The sequence below is a fragment of the Thamnophis sirtalis genome, unplaced genomic scaffold, assembly GCF_051295495.1.
Source record: "Thamnophis sirtalis isolate CommonGarterSnake01/CBP01778 unplaced genomic scaffold, rThaSir2_p1.2 scaffold_8, whole genome shotgun sequence".
Taxonomy (NCBI): domain Eukaryota; kingdom Metazoa; phylum Chordata; class Lepidosauria; order Squamata; family Natricidae; genus Thamnophis; species Thamnophis sirtalis.
Genome location: NW_028261388.1, coordinates 58,804,786 through 58,830,539, shown reverse-complemented (window position 1 = coordinate 58,830,539; position 25,754 = coordinate 58,804,786). Strand labels below are relative to the sequence as shown.

General features: G+C 40.5%; 1 protein-coding gene across 21 annotated transcripts in view; it reads right to left on the bottom strand.

Moving 5' to 3' along the window:
• Nucleotides 1–25,754, bottom strand: part of CASK (calcium/calmodulin dependent serine protein kinase) — a 333,687-nt gene that overhangs the window by 122,110 nt on the left and 185,823 nt on the right. For all 21 annotated transcript variants that reach the window (XM_087721747.1, XM_087721750.1, XM_087721748.1 and 18 more), the window contains exons 7-9: nt 20,668–20,843; nt 9,358–9,480; nt 4,464–4,547 (exon numbers count right to left, since the gene is read on the bottom strand). In XM_087721747.1, the coding sequence (XP_087577873.1) occupies nt 4,464–4,547; nt 9,358–9,480; nt 20,668–20,843 (383 nt within the window). The remainder of the gene's footprint in view (nt 1–4,463; nt 4,548–9,357; nt 9,481–20,667; nt 20,844–25,754) is intronic.

Genomic DNA, 25,754 nt, shown 5'->3' with positions numbered 1-25,754 from the left:
TATTCACCATTGAAAATTAATCAAAAGAATCTTAAGTGTTTGCAAATAAAACTGGTTATTTGCAATAGTGTGGAAGTTTTCAACTGGACATACATTTCTGAAAAAAAATTAGAACTGTACAAGATAGCTACTGGTTATCTGTAAAGAGACTTAGTGCCATATATGCCTCCAGGATAGTAAAAAAAAGCTTCTTTTCTTTGGTCTTTTATAAAAGCATTATGGATTAGCATACATATCTGCTTTATCCTTGAAACTGATAGATTATATATACTCTTAATAGTGAAAAATTTGAACACTTCTGTTCTCTGCTGGACATATCTTTTAGTTGAGAATGAAACATTCACAATTGTTTTTCTTGTGTAGTAACATCATTTTTCTGAAGGCAGAAGATGGCAAAAAGAACTCACTGCCCTAGACTTAATTCTTCTTAATGAACATAACAAATTACAAGAAGAATAACGTTGGAAGGAGTTTTTAGAGCATTAATTCCAATACCATACTCATTGCATGAATACAAATTGTCTAGCCTGTGCCTGAATATATCTATTGAAAGTGAGTCTATCATCTCTTTGGGCAATTGGTTCCACTAGGAAGTTTTTCTAACACTGGAATCTGCCTCCTGCAATTTAAAGAAATTGTTTTATATTTTAATTCTGGAATGATTCATAACAGATACTGATTGTCTTCTGTGTGACATCCTCTCCAGTACATGGACATTCTTCACAGGATTGCTCCTAGCTTGTTAATAGCAATAGCAATAGCAGTTAGACTTATATACCGCTTCATAGGGCTTTCAGCCCTCTCTAAGTGGTTTACAGAGTCAGCATATTGCCCCCAACAATAATCCGGCTCATTTTACCCACCTTGGAAGGATAGAAGGCTGAGTCAACCCTGAGCCGGTGAGATATGAACAGCCGAACTGCAGAACTGCAGTCAGCTGAAGTAGCCTGCAGTGCTGCATTTAACCACTGCGCCACCTCGGCTCCTTAATCATCTTTGCAGCTTTTTTTCTCAACCTGTTTACATTTTTCTGAATCATTCTTAAAAATATCATGCCCAGAACTAGATACAATATATTATTTGCAAAATGATCAAACTAAAATTGTGGGATCATTATTTCCCATAATCTGGAAATTTTATTTATGTTGACGCAGTCTAAAATATTATCTGCCCTTTTTACCATACAAATGATCTGTCTGCACTTAATTATTATTCTAAAATCTTTTTCACAAGTACTATTGCCAAATATATTGTATGAATACATTCTATTCATTTGCTAATTCCATTATTTCATTCCATTTCTCTAACCTAATTGTTTAGATTTTATTCCTATTTTCAACATTCTAATAAGATTCTATTACATATTTCCAGATGGCAATGTATCATCTATTAATTTGGTAACACATTTTCCTTATCCTTCATCCAAGTCAGTTATAAAAATATTGAAAAGTGGAAACTAAACAATAAATGTGAAGTTTGAATCATGGTTACCAAGCCTCCATACTCAAATATCTATCTACTGAATTATGCCAAAAACTAAAAAAAGAAATCTCTAATTAAAAAACATAACAAAGAATGTGACAGATAATAATGAAATCGGACAAAAATGTTCTTCAAATTTTTGTTAATATACTAGAAAATAACCAAGAAGCTAGTTTTATTGAGATATGCAAAACAATTCTTGAAATGAAAGGGACAGGTATTAGTTTTCTTTAAAATGTTTCTGCAAAAGAATTGTATTATTTATGTGATACCTGTGATAGCCTGGGCAGAACTGGGGGGGATCCTCCCACTCTCCCTCTTCTTATTATTCTGTCCCTCTACATTTTCCTTTATTTCTTCCCCTTTCCTTCTTTTTCCTTCCTTGGTCTCTTCCCCTCTTTCCTTCTTTTTCTTTCCTCTTTCCTCTTTCCCTTTCTCCTTTCCTGTCCTTTCTTGGATGCTCAAATGCGAAAGGGGAAATATTTCTCGATGCTTTCTCGTCTTGTGATCAAATGCCACTTTTGCTAGTAGTTTATGGCCACTTAAAAACAGAACAAACCAGGCTCAGTTTATCCCATGCTTGCATTTAGTGGGGGTGTCCACAGACAACAATACAGCAAAACTGTCAAAACGGTGGCTGTGATAGTTGATCAGAGCTTCTCCTTTGTTTTTTTTTAATGTGCAACAGATTTAGCGTTTAGGAACAGAGGTAAGTTAGTTGCTTTTCTATGAATACATAATCCTTAAAAGGGCTCTCCTGTAGTGACCCTGCCATGGTCTAATTCAGGCTGGAAATATAGTAAAGGAAAATATTTTCCTTTACTCTATTTTGTCCTGTTTTGCCACTGGAAATGGCTCTTTGCAACATACAAGGAGGGGATACTTTCCTAAGAGCTCACAATTCAAGAATACCAATGTACACACGTTTGCTAATCTAATGCACCTTTCGTTAAGTGGACATGTGGTATCTCAGGGAGGGAAAGGCTGAAGGGAGGGGGATATTGATTGAACAGGACCTCAAGGCTTCCCTGACTCACTAGATATCTCATCCCCCCCCCCCGCTTCCTGCCACAGCACACTCACTTACTTTGCAAAGATCTGTCACTTCTCTGCCACTGTTTCTTTGCCTTTGAGGGAGGGGAGAGTTGGCTTGGAAATGCTTTTGGCGCTGAAAAGGTATGCTCCTAGGTGCCATTTCACATGGGTTAAGGCAACCATCCTCTTTTGAAGAGAATCAGGGACTCAGAAACTTTCATTCTCGGAATGAAAAGCGTTTGCAGTGCCTATCTTCTGCTCTCCCTGCAAACTCCTTTCTGCCACCGCTCTGGCAGGGATGGTCCCTGTCCACTAAAATCCCCTGTAGATGGAGTTCCTACAACAACCCATCCCATGGCCAGAGCCAGGAGGATTGCCATGGAATTAGAAGGGCACAGGAACCAACGCCATCCATGGCCTGGATGGACTGCTCGCTCGTGTGCGCCGACCTTACTGTTTTAGGGCAGGAACGAAGCCTTCAACTGAATGAACAGGCACTGCAGGCCAGGCCCCTCACACCCACGTCCAGCCCACTGGAGGAATGAAACCCCATTGTCCCGTGGACCCCACCTGCATGCAAATGTGGCATTTGGAAGTGGAGCTATGTTTGAGGGCAATCCTGTTGCTGAGCCTCTGCTTTCTTCAGCTGGGATGCAGCCGGAACACCCAAGCTGCTGGTGGCGGGAGCAACCTGAGCAGCCATGATCTCCTCTCAGCAGCCAGCCAGCCCCACCTGACCTACTTCCTGCCTAGCTGGCCAGCTGGCGCAAAGTCTCACAGCTTTTCTCCTCCTGCTTGCCTTTCCTGCTCAAGTGGCGGCAGGCTCTGCAGGACAATGGGATCTCTCATTTCTCTTCTGATGCAGTGAGCTCCGGCAGGCTGGAGGTAGATATGAGGGGCCTGGCCCCGCAGTGTCCCCTTGCTCAGTTGAAGGCTTTATTCCTACTCTCAAACAGTAAGGTTGGTGTATGCAAGTGAGCAGCGCACCCAGTCCATGGACAGAGATGGTTCCTGCATCCAGCCGATTCAGATTCCATGGTGGCCTTACTGTTTGAAGGCAGGAACGAAACCTTCAACTGAGCGAGGAGGAACTGGGTGTCTGCATAGGAAGCAGCAAGCATGGCTGGCATCCTGGGTGTTCGAGAGGCAGTCCAGGCACCCAGGGGGTGGGATGGAGGTGGTCCCTTGCTGGCTCCAGGGTGGCTCCGCGGATCTAAGGCTGACCACTTTCTGGCCCAGATGGCTGCCACAGGGTTGTAGATCAGCACCCAGATGGCTTGGGCTGGGCTGAGGCACCACTGCATGGTCCTTTGCTGTTTCCAAGATGGCTCTGTGGGCCAGATCTAACCACATTGCAGACTAGATATGGCCCATGGGCCTTGACACCCCTTATATAAATGACCACAAATTTGATAAAGAACTGAGAATACTTTCAAAGGAGAATCTCCATAGAGAATGGGATATAAGAATATAGTTCTATATTAAAGGAGAGATGTGTATGTAAAAAATCCATGACTTCTGAGACCACAAAACAATTTACTGAAATGTATACATCAGTCACAAATATCTCTGCCAACTTTTGATTAAAAAAATATATCACATATTTCACATAAATAATAGGACTATGCAATTAATGTTCATATTTGATTTGGAAGCAGTATTGAGGAATACATGGGAACATAAACGCAGCATCTCAGACTCATTAAATCAATTGGGTCCATTTCCAGGAATGCACATGATTTTACTGTGATCGTGGAAACAGATGTAGCTTCTTCAATAAACAGCAGAGAGTTCCTATGTTCATATTCTTGAATACACTGAAGTATCTGTTCCAAATTGAATCCTAAATTGAATCCTAACACAGCGAGTGAATTTGCATTATGCATTATTGCTACAAACCTGTTTAGTATCATAAATTTAACATTGGTGCACTATTTTTCTTTTACCTTCAATTTTCTTCTTGCATTGAATTTTCTCAGCTGTTCCACAGTTTCTGGAAGATGAATCTTGTATGCATAGCGATCACGCTCCTATAAACAGTCATGTATTTTTATTATATTTATTTATTATATTATATATTTTATTATATTATATTATTATATTGAATATTTTCCAAACATGAGACTAAAGCACTTTTTAAAAATAAAATTCCAAATAAATTGAAAAACCAGTTTCCATTATTTATACATTATCTAACCACTCTTGATTTCAGAGCACATAAAAAGCTATTTGCAAAGAGGATGGTATGAGATAGAGCACTTGTCCTTCTGATTAGATATTGCTCTGCTTAGCAATAGAACTTGAGAATATATATTTATGGGTGTCAAAGATTAGTAGCAGCCAGCTATCATTTTATGAGTTAATTTTGCCCAGTGCGATTATCAGCACAGGTTTCCCTAGTTTTACGCTAGGATTTTGTTCTCCTAAACATTTTATAAAGTGAATTCATATAAACAAATATGGTGAAAGAAGAAGGCTGTAGGGTATAGTGTCAAAACATTTTTTTCTATCTTTTAATATATCAATTTGGGCCAACATAGTCAATTTGCACTTGAATGCTGGATTCAATTCAATTCAATTCAATTCAATTCAATTCAATTTATTACATTTATATGCCGCCCTTTCCCCCCGAAGGGGACTCAGGGTGGCTCACAACTCAAACCAGGGAAGGGGAATACAGACAAAAATTTAAAAAACAACAAGGCATAACAATACATAATTTAAAAACACACAACAGTCATACCATTCAAGACGGGGGCAACAGCTCTTTAGCCCCAGGCCTGTCAGAACAGCCAGGTTTTAAGGGCTTTGCGGAAGGCCTGGAGGGTGGTGAGGGTCCGAATCTCCACGGGGAGTTCGTTCCAGAGGGTCGGAGCAGCCACAGAGAAGGCTCTCCTCTGAGTGGTCGCCAGTTGACACTGGCCGGCGGATGGAATTCGGAGGAGGCCTAATCTGTGGGATCTAATCGGTCTAGTGGAGGTAATTGGCAGCAGGCGGTCTCTCAAGTACCCAGGTCCAATACCATGAAGGGCTTTATAAGTGACGACTAGCGCCTTGAAGCGTATCCGGAGACCAATAGGCAGCCAGTGCAGCTCGCGGAGGATAGGTGTTACGTGGGTGAACCGAGGTACACCCACGATCGCTCGCGCGGCTGCGTTCTGGACAAGCTGAAGTCTCCGAATACTCTTCAAGGGCTGCCCCATGTAGAGCACGTTGCAGTAGTCCAGTCTAGTGGTCACAAAGGCGCGAGTGACTGTTGTGAGGGCCTCCCGGTTTAGGTAGGGACGCAACTGGTGCACCAGGCGAACCTGGGCAAATGCCCCCCTGGTCACAGCCGACAAGTGGTGTTCAAAAGTCAGCTGTGGGTCCAGGAGGACTCCCAAATTGCGAACCCTGTCTGAGGGGCGTACTGTTTGACCCCCCAGCCTGAGAGATGGAACACTTGGCCAATTAGTAGGAGGGAAACACACCAGCCACTCGGTCTTATCTGGATTGACTACAAGCTTGTTAAGCCCCATCCAGTCCCTAACAGCCTCGAGGCCCTGGCACATCACGTCAACCGCTTCACTGAGTTGGCACGGGGCGGACAGATACAGCTGCGTATCGTCCGCATACTGATGGTATTTTATCCTGTGCCGTCGAATGATCTCACCCAGCGGCTTCATGTAGATTTAAACAGGAGGGGGGACAGGATCGAACCCTGCAGCACCCCATAATTCAGGGGCCTAGGGGTCGATCTCTGCCTTCCGACCAACACCGACTGCGACCTGTCCGAGAGGTAAGAGGAGAACCACCGTAGGACAGTGCCTCCCACCCCCACCTCCCACAGTCGTCGCAGAAGGATACCATGGTCGATGGTATCGAAGGCCACTGAGAGGTCAAGAAGCACTAGGACGGAGGCATAACCTCCAACCCTGGCTCTCCAGAGATCATCGATCAATGCGACCAAAGCGGTTTCCGTGCTGTAGCCAGGCCTAAATCCCGACTGGAAGGGATCTAGATAATCGGTTTCCTCCAAAGACCGCTGGAGCTGAAAGGCTACCACTTTCTCAACAACCTTCCCCACAAAGGGGAGGTTGGAGACTGGATGATAGTTGTTTAAAACGGCTGGATCCAAGGATGGCTTCTTCAGAAGGGGTCTCACCACCGCCTTTAGAGCGGGGGGAAAGAACCCCTCCCGAAGGGAGGCAGTAACAACCGCCTGGATCCAGCCCCGTGTCACCTCCCTGCTGTTAGCGACCAGCCAGGAGGTGCACGGGTCCAGTACACATGTGGAGGCACTTACAGCTCCGATGGCCTTGTCCACATCCTCAGGGGTAACAGCTTGGAAATCAATCCAGAGATGTCCTTCCAGATTCTCCCCTGGTGCCTCAGCTGGCTCTGGGCAATTGGAGTCCAGGTCCGTCCGAAGCCGAGCAACTTTATCCGCGAGGAATTGGACGTAATCCTCAGCTCTGCCCTGCAAAGGATCGCTCGTATCCCTCCTATTTAGGAGGGAACGGGTTATCCTGAACAAGGCGGCTGGGCGCGACTCAGCGGAAGCAATCAGAGAGGCAATGTGAGTTCTTTTGGTCGTCCTAATTGCCCGAAGATAGGCTCTGATGCTGGATGTTAAAAGCGCTCGGTCTGACTCAGACTTACTGGATCTCCATCGTTGCTCTAGGCGTCTCTTTCGGCGCTTCATCTCCCGGAGTTCCTCAGTAAACCAAGGAGCCCTCCTGGATCCACTGCCTCGGATCGGCCGTAAAGGCGCAATCCGGTTAAGAGCCCCTGCCGCTGCTGAATTCCAAGCAGCAACCAGAGTCTCCGCCGGACTGCGGGCGAGGGTATCAGGAACAACACCAAGCTCCGTCTGAAAGCCCAAAGGATCCATAAGTCGCCTGGGGTGGAACCACCTAATGGATTTCTAATGCATATGGTTATAATGGCATACAAGATATGGAGTGCACATGGCACTATGAATTTTATTAATGTTGTTATGTTCTGCCTAGTACATTTGCCAAAGGCCAGAGATCTTTCCCCAGCTTTGTTGCAACATAATTATGTCCAACTTAGTTTCAGTGTTAAATTTCTTCCCTTTTCATTTTGAACGTAGGATTATGCAAGATGTTAATGGCTGTTTTGATCCCATAGTAACAGTAGTAGTTGTGGTAGGTACAGAAGAAAGTGGAAGACAAGGTACATATCTAAAATGACAGCAGTAAATAATGGGAAATACATAAAAGTTTTGGTGGGAAAATGTTCAAATAGTTTTGGTGGAAAGAATCTGAATCTATTTCCAGACCTTTGGTGCAAATTGACTACGTTGGCTCAATTTGATATACTATACATATATAAATACATATGTATATTCATATGCATTTATAAAGAGAATTCTTGGATGTAATAGATCAATTGCACAGTAGTGAATTTGTTTAAAGGAAATTCATGTAAATTTGTAATTAAAAAAATACCGCTGATCTAATAGCTAAATAGAACAAGTTCCTATAAATAAGGTAAATTCTTAAGGATGTTCTGGAGTATCTCTGATCATGGAAATGTAGGACTATTTACTGCTGTTTAGATATTATGTCAACTGAAACTTGATTTATAAAGGATTGTCTACTTTGCTTAATACATTTAGTAATAATATAGAAAACAAAGTAACATTTTTTTTATAGATCTTTATGCTGTGAATCTTTATTTGATTACCGTATTTTTCAGAGTATAAGACACACCAAGATTTTGAAGAGGCAAATTAAAAAAAGTTTTTGCACTCTGCAGACTTCCCAAAAACATTTTTCGCAAAAATGGACCCCCTTTTATTTTTTTAAGTGATGTATAGCCTTTAGGAGTCTTGTAGAGTGCTACTGGGAATTGGGCAAAAGTGAGCAAAATTCGCTCATTTCTGCCCTCCCCAGCCCCCAGGAGCACTCTGAAAGCCTCCTAAAGGCTATGCACGGCCATTTTGGTGAAGGGGGCGGGGTTTCAGAAAGCAAAAAATTCTGTATTCAGTGTATAAGACCCACCCAGATGTTCAGCCTCTTTTGACGGAAAACGGTGTGTCTTATACTCCAAAAAATACGGTACTTTGTCTGTGAATTTTATATTGCTGAGTTCTAACATGCAGTTATTTTAATGATATCTTGGCTGAATGTTTTCCTAATATTTAATTTTATTTAATTCTATTAGTTTTCATTATTCTATTTTTGAATTGAGCTTTTTATGTATTTTAAAAAGGTTTAATCTGCATATTTTAAATTAATAGAAAATATGAATCAAAATGAATTAAAGCAAATATCACATTTTAGATGTAAAATAGCGTAATACTTTGGAAAAACAGTTATCCTAATTTTTTTTTGCAAAAAATACTCTACTCTTATTTTTTTAAAAAGAAATAAACAAGAATAAAGAAATCAATTATGTATGTATCAATGTATATTTAAGTAAAAAAGAAGGTACAATTATCAATAGGGCTACCTATTTCTATACAATCTTTCCAACAGTTACAGTCCTCTCAGGGTCACCTTTGTAGGCTTTTGCCAGAAATATAATATTAATAGTAAATACAACTTTTTTGTGGCATACTCCATCTGTTGTCTTACTACAATTTAGGAGGGTCTTAAAATGTACTTTTAAACTCAAATTTTAACACTTTAAGCATTTTAGTTTTAATGTCATTTTAAAATTTTAAGGGAATTTAGAATTGTATTTATGTATTCTTAAAAGTTACCCAGAACAATGGATACTTATAGAATAAGTACAATAAATTATTGCATAAATTATCAATGCATCTATAAGAATGTAATTCATGTTAGTAAATAAACAAATTGGATCTTTTAAGATTTTTGTTCTCCGTACCTTCAGCCAAGGATGATTAAGTGCCTCATAAACAGTTATTCTCTCAGCTGGGTCAAGCATTAGCATGCGCCGAACTAGATCTTTGGCACTTTCAGATATATGGCTCCACTGTCTGGGATTCATCTAAGTAAAAAAAAAAAAGATATTTAAAACTAGGCACAATGGTGAGATTTTTGCACAATTTTTATTGTAGGCAAATTATTTTCACAATGTTTAATAAACAAAGAAAAAACTACATCAGGTATTTCATGTTTGAACTTTATATAGCAACAATAGGTTGAAGTTAAAACCACAGAAGTTAAATGTCATTTAAAATAATAATTTACTTGTAGATCAAATGACACATATTTTAAACAGAACAAGAAATCACTGCAATGTCTGATTAGAACATTAATCAAGATGTAATAAAATAGTGTCATTCCTTGATATACCAGGTTTGTGAGCACAACAATTTCCTGATTTCCACCGAAGATAATATGATAATTCATATTACTGGATTTGGATCATTTACTAAGTTAATACATTTTGGTGAAATTAAACTAATACAGAAGGTTAGCAAGTAATTAATTGATAAAATTTGCTGGTTTTGCAAAAATGGTTTACAATTTCTTTACAGAAAGTGAAATATGCAAACATATATAATACAATACAATAGCAGAGTTGAAGGGACCTTGGAGGTCTTCTAGTTCAACCCCCTGCCTAGGCAGGAAACCCTATACCATTTCAGACAAATGGCTATCCAATATCTTCTTAAAAGACTTCCAGTGTTGGGGCATTCACAACTTCTGGAGGCAAGCTGTTCTACTGATTAATTGTTCTGTCAGGAAATTCCTCCTCAGTTCTAAGTTGCTTCTCTCCTTGATTAATTTCACCTATTACTTCTTGTTTTACACTCGGGTGCCCTGAAGAATAGTTTGACTCCCTCTTCTTTGTGGCAACCCCTGAGATATTGGAACACTGCTATCATGTCTCCCCTAGTCCTTCTTTTCATTGAATTAGACATACCAAGTTCCTGCAACTGTTCTTCATATGTTTTAGTCTCCAGTCCCCTAATCATCTTTGTTGCTCTTCTCTGCACTCTTTCTAGGTTCTACATCATCATATAGATGATGTAGAACCTATAGAAATCAGATACAGAAGATTTGAGTCAACAAGGCTCAACTGAGGCAATGGAAAGACAACTGCTAAAGATGTTGCTCAAATATGGTAGCCTTACAATTATATATGGCCAAGTGGATGACTTCCTACAAGACAGTGTGAAGACTACAGAAAGTTCTTGGTCCTAAATGGAACAAAATATCTGTTGAAGTAACTGACTCTGAGAATTATGAGAATTAAATGTTTCTGGAGGTCACTGTGGGAAGAAAGATGTCTAACAATCTCAACCTGAGAATTTACTAGAATATTTATATAAACTCTAAACAGAAAATAGTAAATTTAAAACTAGGTTTAATGTTAAACCAAAGTCAAAATGAACATGGAGATGAAAAGTCAGAATTTTTGGCTTATTTGATATTGTTTGGGGATTTAAAGCAGTCACCTTCTCCCATTCCCATCCTCTCAAATCTCTCCCCAAAGGGCTGAAGTTCCCCTGCAAATTGTGACTTTGGGATATAACAACAAAAAGTTACATTGATTAAATTTAGCAGCATGATCTTGGGGGTGCTGGAACTTGTATATTGGTTGTGAGACACTGGTGATCATTGCAGTCCTATGCTATACATAAAATATTGGTATAAATTGAAAAAAAATGTTTTTCATTGCCAAGTACAAGTTTATTAAAAGCTTCAAAATTTGCATTTAGGAAATGAAATATCTTTTTTTCCCTTCAAACTTTTTATTTGTTTTATTTATATAACATCTAAAAGTTCAATTTCAATTAAACAGTGTATTGTCTGGGTACAATTATTTTTAGGAAATAATAATCAAAATGTTTACAATAGTATTCATCACAATGATATTAATTCAACAATAACAACAACAACAAAAACAGTGATACCCATTGTCATCAGGGCATTTGGTACCATGTCCAAGAATTTTATAAAACACATCAAGAAATTGCAGCTTCCTGCAATAACACCAGTGGAACTGCAAAAAACTGCACTACTCGGAACATCGTACATCTTAAGAAGGTACTTGGTTGATACTAGGACATGGCAGCAACCCGTATAAACCATTAGCACCATTTAATGGTATTTGTGATGCATTTTTGAATGTTCAGTTGATTGAGTTTCCTGTTTAAATACTAATACTATTTTACTTGTCCACTTTATCAAATTTCCTTTATAACATTAGTCCTTTTTGTATCCCCATATTTCTAACTTCTGTTTTTATTATCTAACCATTGGTAAAATAAGTCCCATGTCAAGAAATATTCAGTTCCAGGTTGACAATGAAAATAAAGGATAAAGAGGAACCAGAGTACTTCAAGACATGGGGAAGATTTTATGATTGGCTAGAGAAAGGAAGCTAGGAAAGAAAGTAGGGAGAAGTTAAAGAACTCAGACGACGCACTATTAAATGGAGGGAAGGGGAAAACAGAAAAGAAAATATTAAATATATATTCAAGAGCGAGATATAAAAGGGGAGGGGGAGAAACATAACTAGAGTAGATTAGCAAAGGTAAGGGAATACGAATGATACTAAATTATATCTGGGTTTGTGGAAATACCATCCCAAGGAAACATAAACTGAGTTTTGAAATAGACACCAACAACAATAGAAAAAGAAAGGGGGAGAAGAGGAGAGAATGAAAGGAAGACAGGGGAAAGAAGAAAAGTAAGGAGAGGAGGATGGAAGGGAGAGAAAGAGAAGGAGAGAGGGTAGGAAGGGGAAGAGCAGGAGTAGAAGAAAGGGAAGGGAAGAAGGAAGGGGAAGGAGAGGAGGAAGGAAGAAAGTAGAGAAGGGAGGGAGAAAAGAAAGGGAAAATAAGGTGGTGTTACAACAGGAGAAAGGGATGGTAAATAAAGCTAAACGGTATATTATAACCTATTAAATGAAATAATACATGTATAAGAATGACAAATGTAAAAAATAACTATTATGTGAATGTATACTTAAAATGGTAAGAGAATAATAAAAAAGAAATATTCAGTTCCTTCTTTTTCCTTAATTGTAAATATTAATCTGCCCATTTCTGTACATTCTAATATTTTCTTAAATTACATTCTTGTCTGTCAGGATCTCTTCACTTTTCCATTGTTGTGCAAATACAATTCTGGCTGCAGTTAGTACTTGTAAAATCAAATATATATTCCTTTTATCAAACTTTTCTGGTAGGATGCCCATCAGAAATATTTCTGGTTTCAAATCTATATGCTGCTTTATCACTTTTTCCAGCCAAGTATGTATTTTCATCCAATATTTTTTTGCTTTTGGGCATGTCCACTACATATGATAATATGAACCAGGTGTTTGGTTACACTTTCAACGTTTAGCGGACCTGTCTTTAAACATTTTTGCCAAACCTGTTGGTGAAAAATGCCATCTATAAAACATTTTAAAAAGATTTTGTTTATGCAGTTGACATAGTTAATTTAACATTTCTATCCCACAATTTCTGCCATTTATCCAGTTGTATTGCATATCCAATTTTTTTAGCCCAAGCTATAATTGTCTCCTTTACTTGCTCACTTTCCAATTTGATGCTTAGTAAATATATATATATATATATATATTGTGTGTGTGTGTATATGTGTGTGTGTGTGTATGTGTATATACATACATACACACACACACACACACACACACACACACACATATACACAAGTCCCTAGCATGAGGAATGACACCAGGCCCACACTCAGAAGGACCAGAAGCCAGACTGCAACTGCACCATTAGCCACTTTAAACCCCTCCTATCCTTACATGAAACACAAACCCCAACCAATCAGAACACACCTCCACCCAATCAGAACACAGCTAAGCTCCCACCCAATCAGCTCAAACCCCCACTGGCAGTTAAAAGGAAGAAACAGCTAAGATCTCACATTGCTCTTAGAAGCATGAAGCCTGAAGATGACGAATGAGACTTCGTCGAAACATCGCCAAGACACCTCCAATTTTACGTGGGAGAAAATCCGAATAACCAAAGACAGACATACATACATACATACATACATACATACATACATACATACATACATACATACGTTTTCTGAGGTTTTCGCGGGTGTTAGTATGTAGGTCTCTAGTTATTCGGGTTTTCTCCTGCGTAAAATTGGAGATGTCTTGGCGATTTTTCGACAAAGTCATTCATCATGTTAGGGACTCTAAACGAGTCCCTAACATGATGAATGACACCAGGCCCACACTCACAAGAGCCACACAGGATATCACCACCAAACATCCACAAAGAAAGCAGACAAAAACCCACACTGATGAGGAGGCACGACCAAGTACCAGAAGCCAGACTGCAAATGCACAATTAGCCTCTTTAAACCCCTCCTATCCTTACATGAAACACAAACCCCCAACTAATCAGAACACACCTCCACCCAATCAGGACACAGCCAAGCTCCCACCCAATCAGTTCAAACCCCCACTGGCAGTTAAAAGGAAGAAACAGCCAAGTTCTCACATTGCTCCTGGAAGCACTGAGCCTGAAGATGACGAATGAGACTTCGTCGAAACGTTGCCAAGACATCTCCAATTTTACGCGGGAGAAAACCCGAATAATAGAGACCTCATAATACAAGTTCCAATCTGGCAACCCAAAGCCCCCTCTTTTTTTGGAATCTTGCAACATTTTCAAGCTTATTCTTGCTTTTTTCCCTAGCCAAATGTATCTTAGTATGCAATTCTTCAAAATATTTCTCCCCCCCCCAGCTTTATTGGAATTGTTTGAAATAAGTATAATAGTGTTGGTAAAATATTCATTTTTATAGTAGCTATTCTTCCTGTCAATTACAATTGCAAGTTTTTCTATTTCTCCAAATCTGATTTGATTTGTTGCATCAATTTCATATAATTATTCTCTGTAATCATTGCACATTTTGCTGTTTGTTGTATCCCTAAGTACTTTACTTTCTTAACTATCTGTATGTCAATTTTTTCCATTAGCTCTGTTTTCTATGCATCTGTAAGATTTTTAACTAGCATTTTTATCTTTTCTTTATTTTCAGTCTTGCGACTTCACCATATTCTTCTATTTTTTAAATTAACAGGTTCAGTTTCTTGTGGATCTTCTAATGTAAAAACCAAATTGTCTGTAGATGCATGTAACTTATATTACTCTTTTAAAAAAATTCCATACCTTTTATTTCTTCGTCTTGTCTAATATTTCTACTTAGCACTTCCAGGGTCAGTATAAATAGTAAAGGGGATAGCGGACATCCTTTCGTGCTTTTTTAATATCAAGATTCTTTGTCATGTCCCCATTTACCATCACCTTACCTGATGGTTTGTAACATATTGCTTTGACAGTAATAAATCTCTCCCCCAAATCCATGAATTTTATTTGCAATAACATAAATTGCCAATTAACATTATCAAATGCTTTCTGTGTGTTTAGAACGGGGGTGCTCAAATGTTTTTAACAGGGGGCCAATTTATGGTCCCTCAGACTGTTGGGGTGCTCGACCAGCTGGGAGAGCATGGTTAGGTGGTCATATGACTGGGTGAGTGTGACTAGGTGGGCGTGGCCAATTTAACATTCCATTGATTAATGCACACATATTAAATTTTAATTTGTTTTGTTCCTGGGGGTGTTTTATTTGCTTTTGTTTGCACGTTGCTCTTTTGGTTGCCTTTTCTTTTTACTAGATCATTTTTTCAGTTGTTAAGGAGTCCAGGAAACTCAGTTTTGCAGCAATTCTTTTCATCCCCAAGGAGCTTGAGAAATCTCTCTCTTTCTCTCGCTTTCTCTCTTTCTCTCCCCCTCTCTTTCTGTCTATCTCTCCTTATCTCCTGGAGGCCGGCTAGGGAGATGAAAAATGGGCCATTTTTACCAGGGTTTTTTTTGCCTCTCGGGGCGTCTGTGCACCCTGTTTTTCACCCCCCCCACCTCCAGAAGCATCCTTTAGGCCAAAAACAGGCAAAAATGCCCCCATTTGGGGGAAAATGGTCCATTTTTTGGCTTCCGGGGTGTCTGTGTGCCTCGTTTTTCATCCCCCACCGCCAGAAGCATTCTGCAGACCAAAAACAGGCAAAAATGGCTTGTTTTCTGGCCAAAAATGGGCCATTACCCCATTTTTGGCCTCCTGGGGCAACTGTTCGACCCATTTTTCACCCCTCCCAACCTCCAAAAGCATTCTGCAGGCCAAAATTGTTGGCTTTACTTTTCAGTTCTAGCCCAGGGGTAAGTCCTGAACTTGGCAGAAGGGTGGGTGGGGCAAAGTGGGCGGAGCAGCCTTGTGGTTCTGAATGGGCTGGATTAATGGTTTTGGCGGCCTGCATGCCGCTTATCAGCCATAGTTGGAGGACCTAGAAATATCAACAACATTTGTTTTCCCTTTTTCCTCATATGAAGCAAAATACTGGTCATAAAATTGCTCTGCTTTGTCTATTGTATCCAGTCAGTCATTTTTCCATCCAGGTCATCAGTATTCCCTCGGGTATCAGCAATCTGAAGTTTACTTCATGCTTAATTGGTTGTCTTGTCAAAAATTGGCATTGTTTCCTTGTGTCTCTTACTCTTCTGGGTATCTGTTTCAGGACTACTATTTCTCTCCCTTTATATTTCAATGGGTCATCTCTTGCTCTTTGCAGTATTCCTGCTCTTATTGCCTTCTTTGATAATCTCATATGCACCTCTCTGGGGAATTTATTCCTTCTTGCATAGCTTGTGTATTTTAAATATTTTGTCCATCCCAGCAAACATTTCCTGTTTGCTCACCTCCAACACATCTGCCAACAACTCTGCCATCTTTTCAGCAAGATCTTCCCCCTTTTCCTGCTCTATATTCTAAAATCTCAAAAAATATTCTGCTCTCTCCATCTCAACATGATTATGGATTGCTCAAGATCCTTGTCTACTTAGTCCATCTCTTCCACCTTCTTATCTGTTTATTTTGTCTTCTCTTCTACTTTATGAATCCGCTGTTCATTTTTAGTAATTATTTGTTAGATGTTATCCCTTTTATCCTCCATCTTTTGAATTCTTTCTGTCATGTCATCATGATTCTTGGATATGGTTTCTTGTAATAATTGGAACATTGATTTCATTTCTATCTGGAAAGTATTCATTTTTTCTTGCTGCAAAATGCTGTCTAATGAGAGTTGACTCGCTGGGCTTGATGCTGCTGCTGCTGTTGCTGATAATGGCACAGATGTATTTTTCCTCCCTATTTTGCTTAAATTTGTATTGTCATTTACATTATTTTAAGTAATAAGATATTTTAAGTAGTAAGATGTTTAGCAGAAACAATCAATAATAAATCAAATGGTACTGCACAATACTCAATTTACAGAATACACCCCAAAACAATCCCCCATAAAATTCTCTTTCTTATCCCCTCTTATTTTCAGTCCCCAAATAACTTAACACTCTTAGGGTTCACAAAGCCAAAATATCCATAGTCCAAAGGTTTCTTCAAAAAGGTTGTTCTCTTCTTAATAAATTTGTAATCCACAAAGGCCCACCAAACCCCAATATTGTGCCAAAAACATTTATGAGTTACCAAATAGGAGAGCTAACAAAAATGTTCCACTTGATTTGCAAACAAATCCTGCTGTTTTCCAGCTTCAGTTTACTCAGTTTATTTAGAGTCGTTATACATTCAGATAACTACAATGTTTAAAAAGTCGCAGTGTTGTTTCCACTCTCTTTCTCTGCAGTTCTCTGTAAACAATTTGCAGGTGCAGACAGTTTATCTAGTAGCAATGTTCTATCAACAATACACAGCCAAGGTCAGGTCTGTAAATTTCACTTTCCTTTACCTACACTTCTAGGTATTTTTTCCAGCCTGTAGATGACACGGTTGCTCTTTCTCTCCTATTCCTCTCGTTTTAGCTTAACTTAAGCCAAAATAATTTTTGGGAGGGGTGGGGGGGGTCCCAGTGTCCAAATTTTATGTTCCAAAAAGGTTTTCAGTACAGTAAAATCCAAGTAATATTGTCATTAAAGTAACCAGTCCAAATTTCCTCATTTTAAATTTATTTCATTTAAATAGTTCACTTTTCTTGTCAGGATCTGTTTTCAGCTGTTATGCTTGCTAGCCACTATTCTTAGGGGATGGGAGATAAATAATTCCACCTCTTCTTTTGGAGTTCCACTTTCACCCAGGCCAAATATTAAGGCGAAAATTCCTCAACAGAAGTTGGAAAATTCTCACCCAGATCACCCAAATTGTTCTTCAATCTTTATTCCATTCTTCTCCGGTTGGGCTGTCACAGCCTTGGTCATGCACACAATGGCCATCTTTTTCTTCCTGCTGGATTGAGAGCTTCCTATCAATCAAACAAGGAGTTTGCGATCTCCTTGTGATCCTCAAAGTGTCCTCTCTATCCTCATCAACCTTCCAGGGTGACTTCGGTCCCAGAAGACCCTCCAGCAGGTAGAATTCAGCAAACTTCCACGGGGCTCCATGAAAGTGCACTGTAATGCCACGACGTCAGCTCTGCCATTCCAGGAATGAAATATCTTTTATTGTGTAAAATTTGCATGTAGAGAATAGAATACATATACCTATATTTTGAAGAGTGAAGTAAATATGCCAGGTATATAATTGAAATTAAAAAAAATACTGAACAGTACTTCTTAACTTTCAACAGTTTGTTTAGTGACTATTCAAAGTTACAACTTATAAAAGTTCAAAGTTTTTCATAGCTATGACCTTTGCAGCATCCCCATGATCATGTGATTGAAATTCAGATGCTTGGCAACTGACTCATATTTATGACTGTTGTTGTGTCCCAAAGTCACACGATTCCTTTTGTGACCTTCTGACAAGCAAAGTCAATAAAAAAGCTAGATTCACTTAACAACTAGGTTACTAACTTATTCAATTGCAATGATTCACTTAACAATTATGATAAGAAACGTCATGTGCAGTGGTGGATGGGAGGCTCATCGCGCAGAATGAGGTGAGGCAAGGTGGAACAGCTGTTGCCAGAAAGTTGGCCAGCACATGTTTGCATCCTTTGTGTGCAGGAGTCAATGGTTTCCAGCAGGAGCTGCAGCCTACCGGCCCCATTGTTGGCGCACTCTGCGACTCCAGAGCCCACTGCTACCACTGGGCTGGTAGTCTAAGTAGCAGGTGCATTGGCAGCATCAGCATCAGGTGGAAGCGTGGGGGAGGCATATGATGCGAACCGCTGGATGCGCTTACTCCGTCCCACTGTCTGTTTTTGCTTGCAGTTAGAGAGGTCACAGCTGGTCATCTTCTCGCCCCCCTCACGGGTTTTGCCCTTGGGAAGCATGTGGACTGTTCTCCTCACGCACCCAATACACCTTAGCCCTGTTGCGGGCTGCAGCCGCCACTCGACAAACCTGCCCAGCCCAAAGAAGGCGAAGTGGCCAGCTAGAAAGGCCGGGTAGAGGTGGTAGAGCACGCCCAGGCCCAGCAGGCAAAAGACAGCCACTTCATGTGGGGAAAGTTGGAACCCATTGCTGTCATGGTCACCCAGGCCCAGCAGAGACGGGGGGGGGGGGAGGCATGCAATTCTGCCTGGGCCTGGGTGGCGATAGTGTTAATGGGGATCCGGTTTTCCCCACTGATGGTGGCTGTCTTTTACCTGCTGGGCTTAGACATGCTCCACCACCTCTACTTGGCCTTTCTAGCTGGCCACTTCGCCTCCTTCATGTTGAGTGGGCCTGGTGCTCTGGGTGATGACAGCAGCAGCCTAATGTACCTGTGCGAGCTGCTGGCAGCCTCAGTGGTGGTATTGGCCCACGGTGATGCCAAAGTGCATTGGCTACGCGAGTGGAATGTGCTCCACATGCAGGCCAAGGGCAAGATCCACAAGGGGGCCAAGATGACCAGCGGTGACTTGCTCTCCAATCGCAAGCAAAAACAAGATGGGACGGAGTAGGCGGGCTGATGGTGTCTGGCAGCATCCTCCCCACCCTCTGCCTCACTTGTCTCAGCCCGTGCATGCATGCACACATGTGAAAGGCCGGCGAGCAGGGCATGGAGATGCTGGTGCGGGCACGACGCTGATCTGCAACCTGGTGGCAGCCATTCAGGCCGGACCATGGCCAGCCTTAGATTTGTGGTGCCGCCTTGGCACCACCCTCTGGGCATGTGCATAGGAGGCAGTGAGCGAGCGTGGGCTGGCATCCTGACTGAAAGGGAAGTGTTCAGAATGCAATTCCCAGGGATGCCAGGCCCCAGGTGCCTTTTTCTATGCACGTCCGAAGCCAAGGCAGCATCACAGATATAAGGCTGGCTGCAGTCTGGCCCAGATGGCTGCCATCAGGTTGCAGATCAGCATCCAGTTGGCCTGGTACAGGCAGAGGCCACGCAGGTTGGTCCTTTGCTGTTTATTGGGCAGCCCCACAGGCCAGATCTAACCACCTCGTGGACTGGATCTGGCCTGTGGGCTTTTGAGTTTGACACCCTTGGTCTACATTAACAAAGTAGAGTTCCAGTATTTCTTTAAACAATGTTTCCTGACCTGTCTATCTCAAAGAGGTAGAATATACTATTAAAGAAAACACGAGGCTTTGAGTATTGAAAATCCTATTAGAAATATACAAACATGGAAAAAACCCCACAAGTTTGTTGCATATTTAAGTAACAACAAAATGGATTAGTACGAATTGTAGAATATATTCAATTGAGCTTCTGATACATAACATGTAATCACAGATTAGGTTTTTCACCAAAATGGCATTTGAAAATCTTAAAAATGGAACTAAAATGGAAAATATGTAAATTGTGCTACCAGGTCTCAATTGACCATAATTTAACTACCAGACTTGGGGGCTGGGCAGGGCAGGGCATATGTTTGAAAGGGGACTATAACTTTTATGCTTTCTACTTTATCTTTCGGAAACAACTAACTTATTGCATTTGAAATAGAATGCGCTGTATAAAACCAGATAGCAAATACAAATATATGTCAGAAAATATGACTGACTTTGTTCCCATGTTACCACACACTTTATAACAAATCCAGTTTTGGCTTTATGTATTATAGTCTATTTCCTTGCTTTGTTTTAACTACATGGAGTTTTTCTGTTGCTGTTTTATCAAAATATGTCTTAACAGTAAAACCCATGTTTGTATTTGTATTTTAAGTGCTTTGTATACCTGTACATAAAGGTGTGTGGCAACTACAATTCATGAAAATGGATTAGTATTTGCAAATATGTTTTTTAATTGAAAATTTCTAACTAAAATATTTTTTCTTGAGATAAGTACTTACCTTGTATTTTCCTTTGATAATGCCTTCAAACAATCTTTCTTTTGTACCATAAAAAGGTAAACAACCACTAAGCAGAATAAAAAGAATAACTCCACAGCCCCATACATCTACAGGCTTTCCATAAGGCTCTCTTTTTACTACTTCTGGAGCCATAAAATGAGGAGTTCCTACACGTCCTAAAATAAAATAAAACATGTATTGTTTTTAAAGATGGCAGAGGAATACAAATCAAAATTTTACATTGCATTTATCATATTTTATTGATTTAGTTATGTGATTTATCTGCCAACTCTATACCAGCAGGCTTCTAGATAGTGTACAGATATTAACAATTATATAGCATTACAAGATCCAATAGCAGTATACACATAGTTGCATGCTAATCAATCATTCACCAAAGCCAGAGCTCCCAGCTTCTGCAAGGTTCTGAAAATAGAACCATCTTCATTTTGGGGACCACCCAAAATAGTAATAATGCTTAGATTTCTATACTGCTCCACAGTGCTTTACAGCCCTCTCTAAGCGGTTTACAGAGTCACCATATTACCCCCAACAATCTGGGTCATTTTACCAACCTTGGAAGGATGCAAGGCTGAGTCAACCTTGAGTCTGGTGAGATTCGAACTGCCAAATTGTAGGCAGCCAGCAGAAGTAGCTTGCAGTAGTGCATTCTAACCATTGTGCCACCGATATCATAAATGTGATATGTTAATGCACTATAATTGAGACATCAGTGCCCAAATATTCTTTCTTAATTCCTCTCTTATAGTAATAGTAGTGACTGGAGACCACACCCACCTGCCATTTCAGAGTCCCACATCTGGGCTACTGAGGCAATTTTTAGGGGGAGAGGCCCTAACCTTTCCTTCTAGATGATGCAATTTCCTCTCAAAAATTCTTCTCCTGCACTGATACTGAAACAATTTTAAAGCCTCACTAATTTATATGCATTTATGTAAAACAGAAAGATAGACTGCACACATACATGAAGAAGAAGAAAGCATATTGTGAGTTTGAGTTTCATTTTATTTATATGCCGCCCTATTCTCTATGGCAGTGGTCCCCAACCTTTTTATCGCCGCGGACCAGTCAGCCTTTGATAATTTTACCGTGGCCCGCTGAGCGCGCGCAGGGCTCTCTTCCCTGGAGCCTTTGCGCACGGCCCAGGAGCTTTTGCGCACGGCCCAGGAGCCTTTGCGCTGCAGCGATCATGTCCCCCGGCCGCTGCAGCGATCATGTCCCCCGGCCGCTGCAGCGATCATGGCCCCCGGCCGCTGCGCGGCCCGGTGCCAGGTACTCCACGGCCCGGCACCGATCCGCGGCCCGGGGGTTGGGGACCACTGCTCTATGGGACTCAGGGCGGCGCACAAACCCGAAGGAGGGGAAGGGAAAAACACAAAAACTACAAAAGTACAGGGCATTTAAAAAACAACCAACAGCCACACGATTTGAGAGGGGAAGGGAACTCATCGACCCCAGGCCTGCCGACACAGCCAGGTTTTAACGGCTTTTCAGAAGGCCTGGAGAGAGGTGAGGGTCTGAATCTCTGCGGGGAGTTCATTCCAAAGGGCTGGAGCTGCCACAGAGAAGGCCCTCCCCCGGGTAGTAGCCAGATGACATTGGCTGGTGGACGGAACCTGGAGGAGGCCTACTCTGTGTGATCTAATGGGTCTTTGGGAGGTAATTGGCAGCAGGCAGTCTCTCAAGTATCCAGGTCCAATACCATGAAGGGCTTTATAAGTGACGACTAGCACCTTGAAGTGTATCCGGAGACCAATCGGTAACCAGTGCAGCTCGCGGAGGACAGGTGTAACGTGGGTGTACCGAGGTGACCATATGCCTTTGGTAGTTTGTGACTAAGCTATGTAATCCTGGCATGCAAGCCTGGAATCAATTCAGCGTAGAGCTCAAAATACGAGGAATTAACATTCTTTACCCATTGAAGCTTTAGGACCAGTTTCAAAAGTAGTCCTATCGCCAAAATCATCACTGAATCATAGTAATCACAGATGTGCAAAATATTTTTAATTAAAAAAAAAACTTTCTGTGTTGAACACCGTTTCCAGCTTGAAATGACTGTTTGATCTTCCATGAACTGTCCAAGCCAGAATTGTACTATTTCAAGCTTAGTTCTTCAGAAAAAATCTGTTAAGAGTTGAGACAGCCCATTTGAAATAACCATTTGCAGTTCAAAATGGCTATATTTACTTTGAAACTTTCTTCACATATTTAATAGTTACACACACAGAGACATTGTATTCAGAAAGTATTCAGACCCCCTTCACTTTTGTCAATTTTGTTATGCTGCAGCCTGATTCTACAGTAGTTGAAATTCATTTTTTCTCATTCATTTGCACTCCCTACCACATAATGATGAAGTAAAAACAGAAGTTTAGAAATGTCTGTAAGTTTATAAAAAAGGAAAAATTGTAAGTATTCAGATCCTTTGCAACAAAACTTGAAATTTAGCTCTGGTGCCCCACATTTCTCTTGCTTGTTGCTGACATTTTTCTATACAGAGTTCATCTATAAATTAAATTGATTGGACATGATTTAGAAAGGCACACACCTTTTTATAAAAGATCTGAGTGGGGAAGGCTACAATAAAATTTCTGTTGCACTAAAGGTTCCTCAGAGCAGAATGGCCACCATAATTCTTGAATGGAAGAAGTTTGGCACAACCAGGACTCTTCCAAGAGCTGGTTGCCTAGTCAAACTCAGCAATCAGGAGAGAAGGGCCAAGAACCTGATTGTCACTCTGACTGAGCTCCAGAAATATTGTGGGGAGATGGGGCAGAAATGGGACAAAATAGCGGTCACCAACTGGTCCGTGGACCACTGGTAGTCCATGAGAAAATTTTGGTGGTTCACAGAAAAATTATTTGTATTTTTTATATTGCACTAAATCAGGGGTCCTCAAAATATGATCCTGGGATGGCTATGTGCAATGAACATTTGTGTTGCTGCAGAAAGTCGCCCCCTTTGGGTCTTTTTGTGTGGGTTGGAGGTGGGCAGAAATTCTGACGGGTGCCTGCTTTGGCTCCCTGGTGGGGGGCTTTGGGAGAAGGCTGGAGGGAAGTGCTATTGGTGGCAATGAGCCAGAGGACCTTTGTTAGGGATATAATCTAACAGTTGGGTTGGCAATATATAAACCATAATAGTAATACTGTAGCTTTAATTACTGCTGTAAATGTGATTGGTTGCCGTTTCCTCAAGCGGCCATAAGATGGAGCCAGGCTGATTGTTAGATGCTGATTGTTGGATGATGGTTGTAGATGTGTCATGTATTGATCAGTGTGAATTACTGTGAGTTTTGCAACTGTTAGCGATTTTTGTGTACTGAACTGTTTATATGGTTCTGGATTGTGTTTGTTGGATCGTCCCTTAATGACTGACTGTCTTAACCGTGTATGAATTGGACTCTGCATACCTCTATTCCCAGGGAAGTAAAACACTATGTGTTTCACAATTCAATGTCTCTGTATGATGGTTTATGCGTTCTTCTACACCACTCTCACTACGTTTCTCTGCACACACTCGTTCTCCTAACGGGCAGCTTACCTAACACTGGTTATGGGCCCAGGTTACACCAGACGTAGCTAAAGGAGAGTTAGTGTTGATACGCAATACCGTATACAGACAGCTGTTTATTTTTGTAATTGTTACTATCCTGGAGAAAGTGGCACATGACCCATCAACAAGTCTATCACTGATAACCCAGTAGGATGGAACAAACTATGTTTCCTGGCCTATGAAGTGCAGCCCACTCCTTCTTAGGGAGGGATTATGGGATGCTGTACAGAATCCACCGAAAGTAACTTCTTGGGATCCAGATGACGAGGACGATGCCAAGAAGATAGCATATTTTCAACGACGCAATCAACGAGTGTTGTGTATAATTGGTCTAACACTGACTGACCAACAATTAGTACACATTCATGGAGAAAATTCTGCTGCAAGATGTTGGGAGAATTTGAAGAGGATTTATGTACGTGAAACTGAAGTTGCACATATAAATATTACATGCAAACTGTTTAGGGCATGTCTTCTGAAAGGTGGAGATATATTAGCTCATTTAAACTTTATGAAAGGAGTTTTCCAAGAGCTACATGAAAAAGAACTGATTTTTTTCAGAGCTACATCAAGTTTACATCATTTTTTCCTCACTGGATGAGAGTTATGATGATTTTGTATCTTCCCTAACCCGAAATGAACTAACATTGACTGACATAACTGCACAACTGTTGGAAGAGTCAAGAAGAAGGATGGAAAGAGAACAACTGAGAAAGAAACCACCACAACATGAGGAGTCATCTTCGACTGCCTATACTGTTAGAAAATGTTTTTCTTGTGGGGCTAAGGGACATATAGCTAGATTCTGTAAAAATGCAAAACAACAGAATACTAGAAAAGCTAAGAAGAACGCTAATGTCTACTTAGCTATGTCTACTTTGGCTATGTCAAGCAATGCACCAATAGACCATGATTTGTGGGTAGTTGATAGTGGTGCATCACAGTGCATTACTAGAAATAGAAAAAGTTTTGTAAAAATGTTTGTGAGCAAGCAACATGTATCTTTGGCAAATGGATGGAAAGTGAAAGTATCTGGTGAAAGTACTGCATATTGTTCATTTATAAATGAGCATTTATCTATGTTATATGTACCTAAACTAAAATTTAATTTATTATCAGTAAGGGCTCCAGTTAATATTGGCTATGTAGTAATCTTTAGGGGAGATAACTGTATAATTGAAGAAGAAGGTAATAGGGTTACTGCTATATTAACAAATAGTTCATACGTTATACCGGATGGCCAGATAGCTAACTCAGTTTATAATAATGTGAGACCACATGACGAATGTATACATTTACTACATTGACGTATTAATTTCAAGATGCTGCATCAAACTGTTATATTGTCAGAAGGAGTAAAATTAAAACCTTGCAGTAAATACTTAAACTGCAATGTGTGCAATCAGGAGAAAAGCAAGGTTACTCCAGCAAACAGACGGAATGGTTTTAAAACAAAGGAACCTCTGGAGGTTGTTTTTGCTGATATAATTGGACCTATGAAACCCAGTTTGGGA